We start from the raw sequence: 12,949 nt of genomic DNA, 5'->3' as shown, positions 1-12,949 counted from the left end.
GTGTATGTGATAAAATGAAATATTTTTAATAAAATAACCAAATAATGGAGTGAGATCTATATTCCATTCCGCTCCATTCCACTCCGTCATGTTCCATTCCACTCCGCTCTATTATGTTTCATCAATCCAAACATATCTTAAAATCACGCTGTGAAAGAAATTACAAATATCCCCTTATCAAAATCACAATGAAAAAGACATTTAACGCACAACTACTAGACCCACTCGAATATTAAAGATAGGCTAAGGGTATATGGGTAAAAACTTCTCAAGCCCAATATAGTTACTAATGTAATAAGAAAAAGTTTTCGTCATTGCAAGAGTTGTTGAGGGTATTAAGGGAAAACACTATTCACAATTCCGACCCACTGAAGTCCCGGCGGGTGGACTACTTGTTTTCTCATCCTAACGGCGGCCTAAGCAGTAAGCACAGTCACATTGAGCTTCAGCAACGATTCCTGAAACGAGTCAATTCATCAATCTGACTCGGCGAGGCATGGCGCCTCGTTCGATCATAATCATCGTGCTGAGTTTCCTTCTCTTAACTCAGTCCGAGTCAGCACCGCAAGCCTTCAAGCGAGGACCAGGTCACCCTCAGTGGCACCACGGCGCCTTCCACGACGTCAGAGATACAGTCCGATCCGACATTCGCCGCATGCTCCATTCTCGAGCTGAGGTCATTTTCGTTTTCCTTCAACCAATTCGCTAATCGATTCAAAATTGCAAAGAATCACTCGCTCCTTTTATGCTTTTGTAGGTTCCGTTTCAGGTTCCTTTGGAAGTGAATGTGGTTTTGATTGGTTTTAATGGCGATGGAGGCTATAGATACACAGTTGAAGCGCATAAATTGGAAGAGCTTCTCGAAAAAAGCTTTCCAACTCATAGACCTTCTTGTTTGGAGACTGAGGAGCTTCTTGATATTGAACACCATTTGGTTTATAATGCGTTTTCTGTAAGATACTCTTTTTGCGTTGTATTTGATTTGTTTCTGTATCTGTTATCCCAATTTTCTTGTTAACCACGTTGTTTAAACCCTTGTTGAGATTTATGCCTTGGTCAGATTGATTATGTGAATTTCATCCTAAACTCTTGCTAAGATTGAGGCCTTGTTTGTTCTCTCATGTCTTGTTCATGAATGCATTAATGGTTTGGGAAGTATATTAGCATAGATCTTGTTCATGAAATAGTTTAAAAGTGCATTAGTTAAATTAGGCATTTAGAGCATGTTTGGTTTTATTTATTTGAGTTTATCTACTGGTATACACACTTTTGAGATAGTCTGGGAGAACTCTGTGGAAACGGCTTATGACATGTCCATAGGCTATTTTGCAGCTTATATTCATAAGCTGGATAACTTCTGAAAATAACCTACAACTTGTATGAAAAAAATTTGATTTGATTTTGTCTTTTGTTGTAGAAATAGCTTATACATATACGTTTATATGATAAAAACCTATGCTCTAAGCGCTTAATTAAGGTGTTTATCCAAACATGACTCTTTTTCTTTCACTCATAATCGCTTAAGGATATTCTTGTTGCTTTCTTAAACTGTTCATTATTATAAAATAAAAGGATTAGAACCACAGGTAAAGAGTTTCATTATATCCTTGCTTCTTTAGTCTTGACACAAATAGTCAAAAGTTTTAGAATACCGAGAGGAACGAACCACAAGCTTTAGTTTAGATGACCCTAACTTTTTTAAGAAATTGCCAACGGGACGTGTATCAAAATCAAACATTACCTTGAACTTGAAGTACAAATTAATCAAGCCTTTGTTCTTTTAATAATTTTTGTACACGGACTACAATCAGCTTTTTTATTTTATTTTGCTTAATCTGTCTTTACATAGGTGATCCGTGTAAATACCCCTTTTGTCTGAAATCTGAAAATTTCTAATAATTTAAATCGAAATCTTATCATAGGCTGGACAGCCTGAACTAATAGCACTTGAGAAAGCATTGAAAGAGGCAATGATTCCTGCAGGGAAAGCAAGGGAGGTAACTGCATTCTTGCATATTACTTTCTGCTTTTTTTAGTTATAGAAAGCTAATAGCTATAACCTCCATCTTGAGATATGATTTTAAATTTTTTACAAATCCCAGTCTGACTTTGGAAGGGAGGTGCCTTTATTTGAAGTTGAAGCAACAGCTGTGGAACCAATATTTCAAAAGCTGTACTCCTATATATTTGACATGGATAGTGTGGGATCTTCTGTCACAGAAACGGATAAACCAGTGCCAAGTGCAATATTTATTGTAAACTTTGACAAGGTATAACCACTATTAAATATGTTTTGTTGGAATTTTCGCCTTAATTGCGGTCCACCCGTAGTCGCCTTAATTGCAGCCTCCGACACCTTCATTGTGTTGGGTTTGAAGGGGTGAATTTAGTCCCACATTGCTATGAGATGTGGCCTATGTTGTGTTTAGAAGAGGGGGCAATCCTCACCCTACAAGCTGGTTTTGTAGGGATGAGTTAGGCCCAACCCAAATTGTGAGATGGTATCAGAGCCTATCCTAGATCCTTTGTTGGGCCTCCCGCATCGTCCATGCTTCGGGATCATCGAGGCCCAAGCGTGAGAGGGTGTGTTGGAATTTTCGCCTTAATTGCGGTCCATCCCTAGTCGCCTTGATTGTGACATTTGGCTTGCCTTAATTCCAGCCTCCGACACCCTTCATTGTGTTGGGTTTGAAGGGGTGGATTTAGTCCCACATTGCTAAGAGATATGGCCCGTGTTGTGTTTATAAGAGGGGGCAATCCTCACCCTACAAGCCGGTCTTGTAGGGATGAGTTAGGCCCAACTCAAATTGAGATGTTTAGTAGTGAAGTGTAAATTACCTGGCTTTATATCCTACATTCAGCTGATGTTAACTTTATACCGACTGGTTGTAAGTTATTACAGATAAAATAATTGGTACGCTTGTTTTCAGTAACAACCAAGGGAGGAAATATTAGTGACTGAGATTGCTTGAGTTCTTCATTCTTCCTGTTTAGTATTATCTTCCACTACTAGTTTGTGAGTTTCTTTTGCTTCTAATTTAAAATATCTTGCAGGTGAGACTAGATCCTAGAAATAAGGAAATAGATCTTGATGGTTTAATGTATGGAAAAATTTCTGAGCTAACCGAGGAAGATATGAAAAAACAAGAAGGAGATTACATTTATCGTTATCGCTATGATGGTGGAGGAGCAACTCAAGTTTGGCTCAGCTCAGGCAGGTAAGGAAGGCTTGTTGTTTACCTAACTTTTCTGTTAAACATCAGTTACTTTTGTCAAATAGAGTATTATCAATTCTTGAAGGTTCTTTACTGGGAGAAATTAGTCTCAGCACATGTTTTGTGTCTAACAGTTACAAGCAAATTTTCAGCCTTTCTTCTTTTTGTTTGTTCAGATTTGTGGTGATTGACCTTTCAGCAGGGCCCTGTACTTATGGTAAGATTGAAGCTGAAGAGGGAAGTGTCAGTTCTAGAACCCTGCCAAGATTACGGAATGCTGTTCGTCTAAGTACCACTGCTTCTTATCGATCTAGCAACGATATTTTTCTTGGACAGCTTGCTTCTTTGGTATCAACCACGGTGGAACATGTTATAGCACCTGATGTTAGGTAATGTATTGTCATCTGTTACTATAATCATATAACAAAGAACTTGAAGCATTGTTTCACTATAGTTGGGTTCTAGTTGCTACAAGGGTTCATTGGACTCTCTAACAACTGCAGTTTCTGTTAAACCTTTTAGGGTGAGGTCTTTTGTAATAGTTTCTCCTAAAGTTTTCTTAGGTCTTTTGTGGGCCACCAGTGAATCGAGGGGATCCTAACTTCCAATGAAGTTCTACCTCAGAAGAGGGAAAATGAACGAGGGTGGGCTGGTAAGTGATTTGGGAAATATGACAGGAGTCTGTTTTGCTAAATTCTAACAGACTGGAAACGTGGCAGCAAGATATTGGAGAAAAGGCTGCTGGAATCATTGAGGGTGACCTAAATATTAGAGGAAAGGAGGGTTGTGGTAGAAGACTGACAACCTTAACTGTGAAACTTGTGGTATAATGTAATCCTTATTTTTCACCTAAGAACCATTGCTAACTAATCCCTTTTTTTATGTACACAGTTTTTAATACTTAATGTTAGTTAGGTTGTCAGTTTAGCATATAACATGCAAGTTATAAGAGAACTTGAATAATTAATTGACAGATTCATAACTGATGTATTATCTTTAGAATCTAATTATACCTTTATTGATATGTTCAGATTTGAAACTGTTGATCTTACTTCGAGATTACTTGTACCAATAATTGTCTTGCAAAATCACAATCGATACAATATTGTGCAAAAGGGCCACAATTACAGTATAAACATCGACGAAATCAAGGCAGAGGTTTGTGATTTCCTATAGAGTAGGTTACCAATTACTTTGCCTCGGGGTTTGAAAATTGTCTGGTGCAATTACTACAATCAATATTTTCTGCAATTTAGCAAGAATAGCATGCAAGTGTAAAAGTTTATTTTTTCCTCAGGTGAAAAAATTGCTTCATGATGAACAAGTAGTAATTATTGGGGGCACTCATTCACTACATCACCATGAGAAGCTGTCAATCGCAGTTTCAAAAGCCATGCGTGGACATTCATTGCAGGAAACAAAGAATGATGGTCGTTTCCATGTTCATACCAAGACTTATCTGGATGGGGCTATTTTAAAAGAAGTAGGTGCTATCGAGTTTCATAAACCTTCCATTTTTAAGTTCTCATAATTTTACATGGGAATATGCTCTTTTCCTTTTCACTGGATAATTAAGTTGAGAAATTTTGAAAGAAGTAGGTGCTATCGAGTTTCATAAACCTTCCATTTTTAATTTCTCATAATTTTACATGGGAATATGCTCTTTTCCTTTTCACTGGATAATTAAGTTGAGAAATTTTGACTAACTTTTAAGTTTTGAATCACAAGTATGTCTTTGTAACACCTTTAATTAGATAAACAAAATTGAATACTATGTGGACATGGTGTTGCTCATACACTGTTTTAGACTTTCTGAAGAACTGCATAGTTGATTACCCATAATATCTGAATATGTCTGTAATCTGCATTTTAAAGGCTAAATCGTTGTGTTATTTTTTAAAATTTCCTTATGGTCTTGCAACCACATTTAAACAGGAGATGGAACGTTCTGCTGACGTGCTTGCTGCTGGATTGCTTGAAATGGCTGACCCATCTCTTTCAAGTAAATATTTCTTCCGCCAGAATTGGATGGATGAATCTGAGGGGTCAACTGATTCAATACTTAAGCATAAGCCTATCTGGTCATCATATAACATGAAACATAGCAAGAAAAAGAGGAAGAATGTAAAGAAGCAAGGAGATATTCAAACAACTTTTGGAACAAGAGTAGTTCCTGTGTACGCACATCACTATTTCTTGCCTAGATGCATGTTGAAAATACAACTTTAACTTCAGAGTATCTTTGCATTTGTGTTTTTCTCTTAGGTGAAATCTTTGCATTTGTATTTATTTATTTATAGGTTTGTTAAAACGAGTAAGTGACTCAATTTTTTTTGAACTGCTCAATTAAGCTAACTAAGACCCTTGAAATTTTAGTGCAAACTAAGACAGTGTTGGTAAGTTAGTTGTTAGATACTATGGGCTATTTGGGCACTTGGTGGTCTTTTCAAAATGAAAGTGAATGCATGAATAACTTGAAGATGTAAAGACAAACTAGTCCAAAAGAAAACTAAACAACTGCCAAGGATGTGGGTTAGTTGTGTATTTCAACGGTTGAATTGATCATAGTTGACAAACTCTAGGGGTTGGACTTTTGCAACAAAAAAATGTTTAAAAATGTTGGCGATATGTGAAAAGATATTATTGCTAAGCAGGGTGTCACTTGATTGAAATACTTTGAATAAGGTGCATTATATTGCTACAAGATAAAAAATTTATTAGTATTAGTATTATTTTTGTTTCAAAACCCGTTGAATATTGAATTTTGAAATGCCATGCTTTTTATCATGCAGTTTCGTGCTATCATTGGCTGATGTGGATCCAAATCTCATGATGGAGGACGAAAGTATGGTGTGGACAAGCAATGACGTTGTAATTGTGCTTGAGCATCAGAATGAAAAGATTCCTTTGAGGTGGGTGAATATGATATGGATATCCACTACTTATGAGTTGAAGGTTGATGCGTATTATCAGTAATGTAAACATTGTGACATGTAGATGATAGAGGAAAGGTTGTAGTTTGTTTATGGGTGATTGTTTGTGACCATTTTTGTCCAATGAATTTTCATATCTCAATCAACTTCAAAAAAATCGCATCTCGATTCAAATAAACTGAAAGACATATGCCTTCCCTTCTCCCTACCCAAAAAAGAAGACGCCATTGCATTCTGATTATTTTCAACTTTGTTTTTAAATGTCTCTTTCTGTCTGTGTATATGTATTGTTGATGCAATGAAACATAATTTCTTATAGATCCATTTCATTTAGTTTAGTCTACTGCAAACACTGTTCACTTCTCATGCTGATTGTCTATATGACTTTGATTTAATGACTAGAATAAAACACTTAAAAGTCCACTATCTTGGGTTTCCTCATTATTTGTGTTTTTTTTCTTACAAAATTTGACACCACTCTTCATTACCTTGTTTGACAGTTATGTTTCAGAAACACATAAAAGGCATGCCGTCCCATCTCAAGCACAACGTCATATATTGGCTGGCCTTGCTTCAGTGGTAGGTGGTTTAAGTGCACCATATGAGAAGGCTTCGCATGCACATGAAAGACACGTTGTGAATTGGCTTTGGGCAGCCGGTTGTCACCCATTTGGACCATTTTCAAATACGTCTCGTGTCAGTCAAATGCTCCGTGACGTTGCACTGGTAAGTGCTCTCTCAATTAACCAAAATTAATTTTATAGAGGTATTTCTCAAATTGGCTGTTTGTTTTGCGACATGGCAGAGGAACTCGATATATGCTCGTGTGGATTCTGTACTTCGGAAAATTCGTGAAACATCAGAGGTAATTCACGATCATATAACTTATATTAATCTGTTACCTGTTTATCTGATCACCGATCCTGTGCAATTCTATGCAGACCGTCCAAGCTTTTGCAGCAGAGTATCTGAAAACTCCCCTTGGCGAGCCGGTGAAAGGAAAGAAAGAGAAATCACCCACTGAATTGTGGTTGGAGAAGTTCTACAAGAAAACTACTAATTTGCCTGAACCATTTCCACATGAATTAGTTGATCGTTTGGAAAAGTACCTCGACGTAAGCTGTTTACTCGATTGAAGTTCTTAACCTCTCTTTGTGTGTGTTTGGATTGTTGACATTTTGCAACTATTATGTCCACCAGGGCCTTGAGGAGCATCTTGTTGGTATGTCTTCATTATTATATGATCATCGTTTAAAGGATGCCTTTTTGAACAGTTCAGATATTCTGCAGAGCAGCATGTTCACCCAACAGTGAGTTACCATAGTCAAATTGGGAATATGTCTTTTATTTAGTAAATAGTAATCACCAATAATTCACAATCTTGTGAATTGCAGATACGTTGACCATGTTTTGACCAGCGAGAGGGAAAATATGAAATGCTGCAAAATAGAGTACAAGTACCCCGTGCACTCTTCTCAAACGTACATCTATGGGGGAATACTTATTGCTGGATTCGTTGTGTACTTTGTTGTAATTTTCTTCTCATCTCCAGTGCGCTGACTCAAAACTTTGAAGCCAGCAAACTAGAACGAACTTAGAAGCTTCATCACGCGAGATAGAGCATATTGCTGTCATACCAAAATGAAAATATATTACAACAATTTTCAATGCATGACAGTTGAAAAGAACAAAATTACTGGAGTAACATTGACTAGGTTATGTCTTTTGTAGGTACTGCCAGGGCTTTGTGTATTTATACTTGCTTTGACTTTTACATAGTGGTAATAGCTAAAGAGGATTCAGACCTTAAAAGTTGTTTGTGTAAATACTTTTAGCATATTTCTATAGATCACCCACGTGGAAGTAGTCGGCAGAAGTTGCAAATAAGATGAAGGACAAGGAGCTCAAGGTTCAACCTAAAACATTGTTTTAGAGTTTAGAAGGGAGAGGAATGAAGGATTTTGGAGGGAAAGGATTAGATAGAATAATAAATAAGGGTGTTTTTGAATGAGTTTTTCTTTTTTTGTTAAAATTTATTTTATAAAAATCAATTTTAAAAAATTAAGTCAATCAAGCTCTAAATCTTTCGGGAGAATATCGAGGTTAGTATTGATGATGAAGATCAAACACTATTATTAATATGTTCTTTACTTAAGTCTCATGTTCATTTTAAAGAAATTCTCTTGTATGGAAGAGATTCCTTGATTTTGAAGAAGTTCAATCAACCTTGTACTCTAAGGATTTGAACGAATGAAAGGAGCACAAACAATCGTGTGTTGGTGAAGGTTTGTCGATTAAAGAGAAATTTTTGAAGAAAGATGGTAGGTTTGATAAGGGTAAAGTTCAACAGAAGTCTTATGGTGGTGATGCTTTTGGAATTAGGTGTTATAAGAAGGGGGGTCATACAGGAAAGGTGTGCCCTGAACACCTGGAAGATCATAGTTGTAAGGATAATGGGAATGCAACCATTGTTCAAGATGATTTTGAATCGTCTGATGTTCTAGTAGTTTCGAGCATCAATTCTTACAAGGAATGGATCATGGATTCAAGTTGCACTTGGAAAATGACTCCAAACACAGATGTGTTTGAGGAATTATGTGATCAAGATGGTGGATCAGTGCTGCTGGAAAACAACAAAGCTTGCAAAATTACAGATATTGGATATGTGAGATTCAAACTCCATGACGAGTTAATAAAGTTATTGACTGGTGTCAGATATGTACCCGACCTTAAGAGAAATTTGATCTCTTTGGTGAATTTGACAAGAAAGGATACGTGTTTAATGGAGAGCAAGGTATCTTGAGAGTCATGAATGGATCGAAGGAAGTCTTGAGAGGCGTGAAAAAACCAGGCTTGCGTACCATTGAGGCTAAGGTTGCAAGTGGATCAACAAATTTTTCCTCCACAAAACCTGTGTCGAGGACATAACTGTGGCACATGAGATTGGGCCATGTCAATGAAAGGGGTCTTGTCGAACTGGGGAAACAAAATTTGCTGGGTGGTGACAAAGTCGAAGAGCTGGAATTCTGTGAACCTTGTGTGTTTGGTAAATCCCGCGGAATGAAGTTTAACAAAGTCAAACAAATAACACGTGGATCCCTTGATTACATTCATGTTGATCTTTGGGGACCTACAAGGAACCCTTCACACTCAGGTGGAAAGTATTTTCTATCCATAGTTGATGATTATTCCATAAAGTTATGGGCATTCATCCAGAAGACTAAGGATGAAACTTTTAAAACTTTCAAAAGTTGGAAGACTCTGGTCGAAAATCAGATTGTCATGAAGGTCAAGAGGTTGGCAATCGATAATGGCCTTGAGTTCTGCAACAAAGATTTTGACAATTGTTGTAGTATGTATGGTATTTCAAGGCACACGACTACTGCGGCTACTCCTCAGCAAAATGGTCTGACAGAGAGATTTGATCGAACAATCCTGGAAATGGTTAGATGCATGTTGGTTAGTGCTGGATTGAAGAAGGTGTTTTGGGTTTAGGCTACCGTGACTGCAACACAATTGATAAATAGGTGTCCCTCGACTGCCTTGGGGACGAAGACATCTGAAGAAGTCTGGTTGGGTCATCCACCCAATCTCACAAACTTAAAGTATTTGGTTGTTTAGCCTATGCTCACATTAGGCAAGACAAAGTCAAACCTAGAGCTCTGAGATGTATGTTTATTAGATCCCCTAAAGGAGTTAAAGCTTATAGGTTGTGGTGCCTAAAGCTAGGTCGTAGGATGTGTATCACAAGTCAAGATGTATTTTTTAATGAAGTAGAAATGACATTCAAGAAAACTGATGATACTGGTCGAAATCCAAAAATATCTGTAGAGGAGTTGGAACAAGAAGAGATTCCTGTTGAGGTAGAGCATATTAATGTTGAATTGCATAACCCAAATGAAGTCGAGGAAAAACACAAGATGCTGAAGAAATTGAGGAAACTATTGATGACTACATGCTGGAAAGAGACATGTCGAGAAGAGTCATCAAGCAACCTCAAAGACTTGGTTATGCAGATCTCACAGCTTTTGTCTTAATCTCTGCCAATGAGGTTCTTGATGAAGAACCTAGAGTTTATAAGGAAGTTGCGAGGAGTTAAAATAAGACTGAATAGCTGAAAGCCATGGGTGATGAGATGAAACCTCTTCATGATAATAAAACTTGGGAGGTGATCGAGAAACCCACATGGGCCATGTTATTCAGTTGTAAGTGGATTTTCAAGGTTAAAGAAGGAATCGACAGAGTGATGTCGAAGCAGTTCAAGGCAAGGTTGGTTGCTAGGGGGTTCACTCAGAAAGAAGAATTCGATTTCAATGATGTGTTCTCACATGTTGTAAAACACATATCCATTAGAATATTGTTGGCCATGGTGACAAAGTTTGACTTGGAACTTGAACATATGGATGTAAAGACAACCTTCATGTAGGGTGATCTAGATGAAACCACCATGATTAGGAAACCTGAAGGGTATGCAGAAAGAGGAAAGTAATAGCATGTGTGCAAGTTGAATAGGTCGTTATGTGGCCTGAAAAAAATCTCCTCGACAATGAAATAGGGGATTAGACAAGTTCATGACACATGTAGGTTTCTCCAGAAGCCAGTTTGACCACTGTGTCTACTTCAAATTTTGACATGGAAGTTCACTTGTTATTTTGTTACTTTATGTGGATGACATCCTCATAGAAAGCAACAATGTCGAGGATGTTATAAAGATGAAGATTGAACTCAATAAGGAGTTTGACATGAAGGATCTGGGAGCTGCCACCAGGATTCTTGGGATTGACATCCAGAGAGATAAAAAACAGTCAAGATTATACTTATCTCAAGAGATATACCTGAAGAAGATTCTCGACAGATTTGGCATATCGAACTCAAAACCTATCGTAACATCGATAAATCCTCAATTCAAGCTGTATACGACTCAAATTCCTAGTACTGAAGTCGAAATATCCTATATGAATAACGTTCCATATGCTAATATAGTAGGTTCTTTTATGTATTTTATGGTCTGTACGAGGCCAGACATAGCGTACGGAGCGAGTCTTGTAAGCAAGTATATGGCTTATCCTGGAAATGCACACTGACAAGCTTTAAAGTTGTTTCTGAGATACATAAAAGGATGTCTAAGTAGGGTCCTGGTTTATGGCGAAGCCATGAGTGATGGAAAAGCCGAAGTCGAAGGATTTCTCGACTCTAACTATGTAGGATGTATGGATACCAAAAAATCTATTTCTGGATATGTTTTCACTATTTTTGGTACATGAATCAGTTATAAAGCTTCTCTTTAGAAGGTTGTTGCCTTATCAACCACTAAAGCTGAATATATTGCCCTCACCGAAGCTGTGAAATGAGCATTGTGGCTTGAAGGTTTGTTAAGGAACTGAAACTTCAAGGTCGAGTTATCACTATTAAATGTGATAGTCAAAGTGTCATACATCTGTCGAAGAATTCATCCTATCACTATAGAACAAAGCACATTGATGTTAGGTTGCATTTCGTCACAGAGAAAAATGAAAATGGAGAAGTCAAAGTATGAAGGTTTCGATAGATCATAATGCTGTAGATAAGATCACCAAGTCATTTTCAAGTAGCAAGCTCTTCCATTGTATGCAATTGATAAAGCTGCATGATGAAAGCTAGTTTGTTCCTTAGTGTTGTAGAGTTTGTTCCAAGATGGATATTTGTGGTATTTTGGATCGAACTCTAGCATCGACAGGGATAACTTCATGTTTCGACATAAGTTTTGCATGTATATTCAAGCATGCAGGAGTCGAAGATGTGTGTGGTGTAGTTGAAGCATGTTCTAGCATGCAGTTGTATGCTTAAGTTAGCTTAGCTCTTAAGTTAGTTAGTGTTTAAGTTAGCTTGTAGTCTAAACATAAGTTGTTCTCTCATATTGTTGAGAAGAGGTTATGCGTTGGTTGTTGTTATGCACTTGTAACATTTTGCCCTAATTAAAAAAGTGAATAGAAAAATGATTTTAACCAATTCTTGTTCTTCTTCCCTATTCTCTCTCTTTCGTAAAATTAAAAGGGTTTCTTGTGTTTGTACAAGAAACTCAATCTTTTTCATAGTTTTTATTCGCTCTTGATGTGGTGTTTATCACAATAATCTTTTCATTATTTGATTTAGAATATTTATTTATTTATTTTAAAATAATTTATTTATCTTCTTATGTGTATTTCTCTTCTTCTCTTTTCGTGCTTATGTGTATTTCTCTTCTTCTCTTTTCGTGCTACTTATTCATTGTTTGTAAATCACTGCTCTTCTAGTACACTAATTTATTTGAAAATTAGTGCCATTCTATTTTTAGATCACTTGTTTAACAAACACTTCTCTCTTACATCATTTAATCAAGATATTGAATTTTTAATCATTTTTGTTGAATTTTTATTTTGTGTTCATCAAGTCTTGCCTCTTAATTTTATAAATATAAGTTTTATTCCATTAATTTACTAGAGCCATATTCCTATTAGTAACATGACTAACATCCCTTTTAACTATCTTTTTTTTTGTGATATCTTGCAGGCATAGTTAAAAGAATGATGATTGATATACCTTTTACAGTTCTATTGTTCGGAGGATTTGACTAATCACTTGTTGCTCTAGTGGCTAATGGATATTTGGATGAACTTTATGGTGCTCTTGTCAGTTATACAGTTTCTAGTTTCTTTATTGGTTTAAAGGTAAGAAGAACTTATGACATGAGTTTTTCACCATTAGGTCTCTCTAAATTTGGAAACTTCAAAATAGATATAAAATTACACCATTACTTGTTACCACAAGCTTCATCTAGGTTTA

At 36.6% G+C, this 12,949-nt stretch overlaps 1 protein-coding gene across 1 annotated transcript; it reads left to right on the top strand.

The window, feature by feature from the left end:
• The first annotated feature begins 281 nt into the window (after positions 1-281).
• LOC127073173 (uncharacterized) lies at positions 282-7,960 on the top strand. Its single transcript, XM_051014296.1, has 15 exons — positions 282-676; positions 758-952; positions 1,923-1,997; positions 2,103-2,270; positions 3,055-3,218; positions 3,392-3,604; positions 4,247-4,373; positions 4,513-4,698; positions 5,151-5,392; positions 6,008-6,127; positions 6,649-6,874; positions 6,954-7,013; positions 7,090-7,263; positions 7,349-7,458; positions 7,543-7,960. Exons 1-15 carry the CDS (start codon positions 497-499, stop codon positions 7,706-7,708), a joined length of 2,406 nt encoding a protein of 801 aa, XP_050870253.1. The 5' UTR covers positions 282-496; the 3' UTR covers positions 7,709-7,960.
• Positions 7,961-12,949: the final 4,989 nt, after the last annotated feature.

This window comes from Lathyrus oleraceus, chromosome 4 (genome assembly GCF_024323335.1).
Source record: "Lathyrus oleraceus cultivar Zhongwan6 chromosome 4, CAAS_Psat_ZW6_1.0, whole genome shotgun sequence".
NCBI classification, from domain to species: Eukaryota; Viridiplantae; Streptophyta; class Magnoliopsida; order Fabales; family Fabaceae; genus Lathyrus; species Lathyrus oleraceus.
The sequence above is the reverse complement of the archived record's forward strand: the minus strand, read 5'-3'. Positions and strand labels throughout refer to the sequence as shown.

Excerpts from the sequence above, each read along its gene's own strand:
- LOC127073173 (XM_051014296.1), top strand. The coding sequence starts at position 497 with ATGGCGCCTCGTTCGATCATAATCATCGTGCTGAGTTTCCTTCTCTTA. Across the intron at positions 953-1,922 it reads TGGTTTATAATGCGTTTTCT|GCTGGACAGCCTGAACTAAT; the intron begins GTAAGATACTCT and ends ATCTTATCATAG. Across the intron at positions 7,264-7,348 it reads GTTTGGAAAAGTACCTCGAC|GGCCTTGAGGAGCATCTTGT; the intron begins GTAAGCTGTTTA and ends TATGTCCACCAG.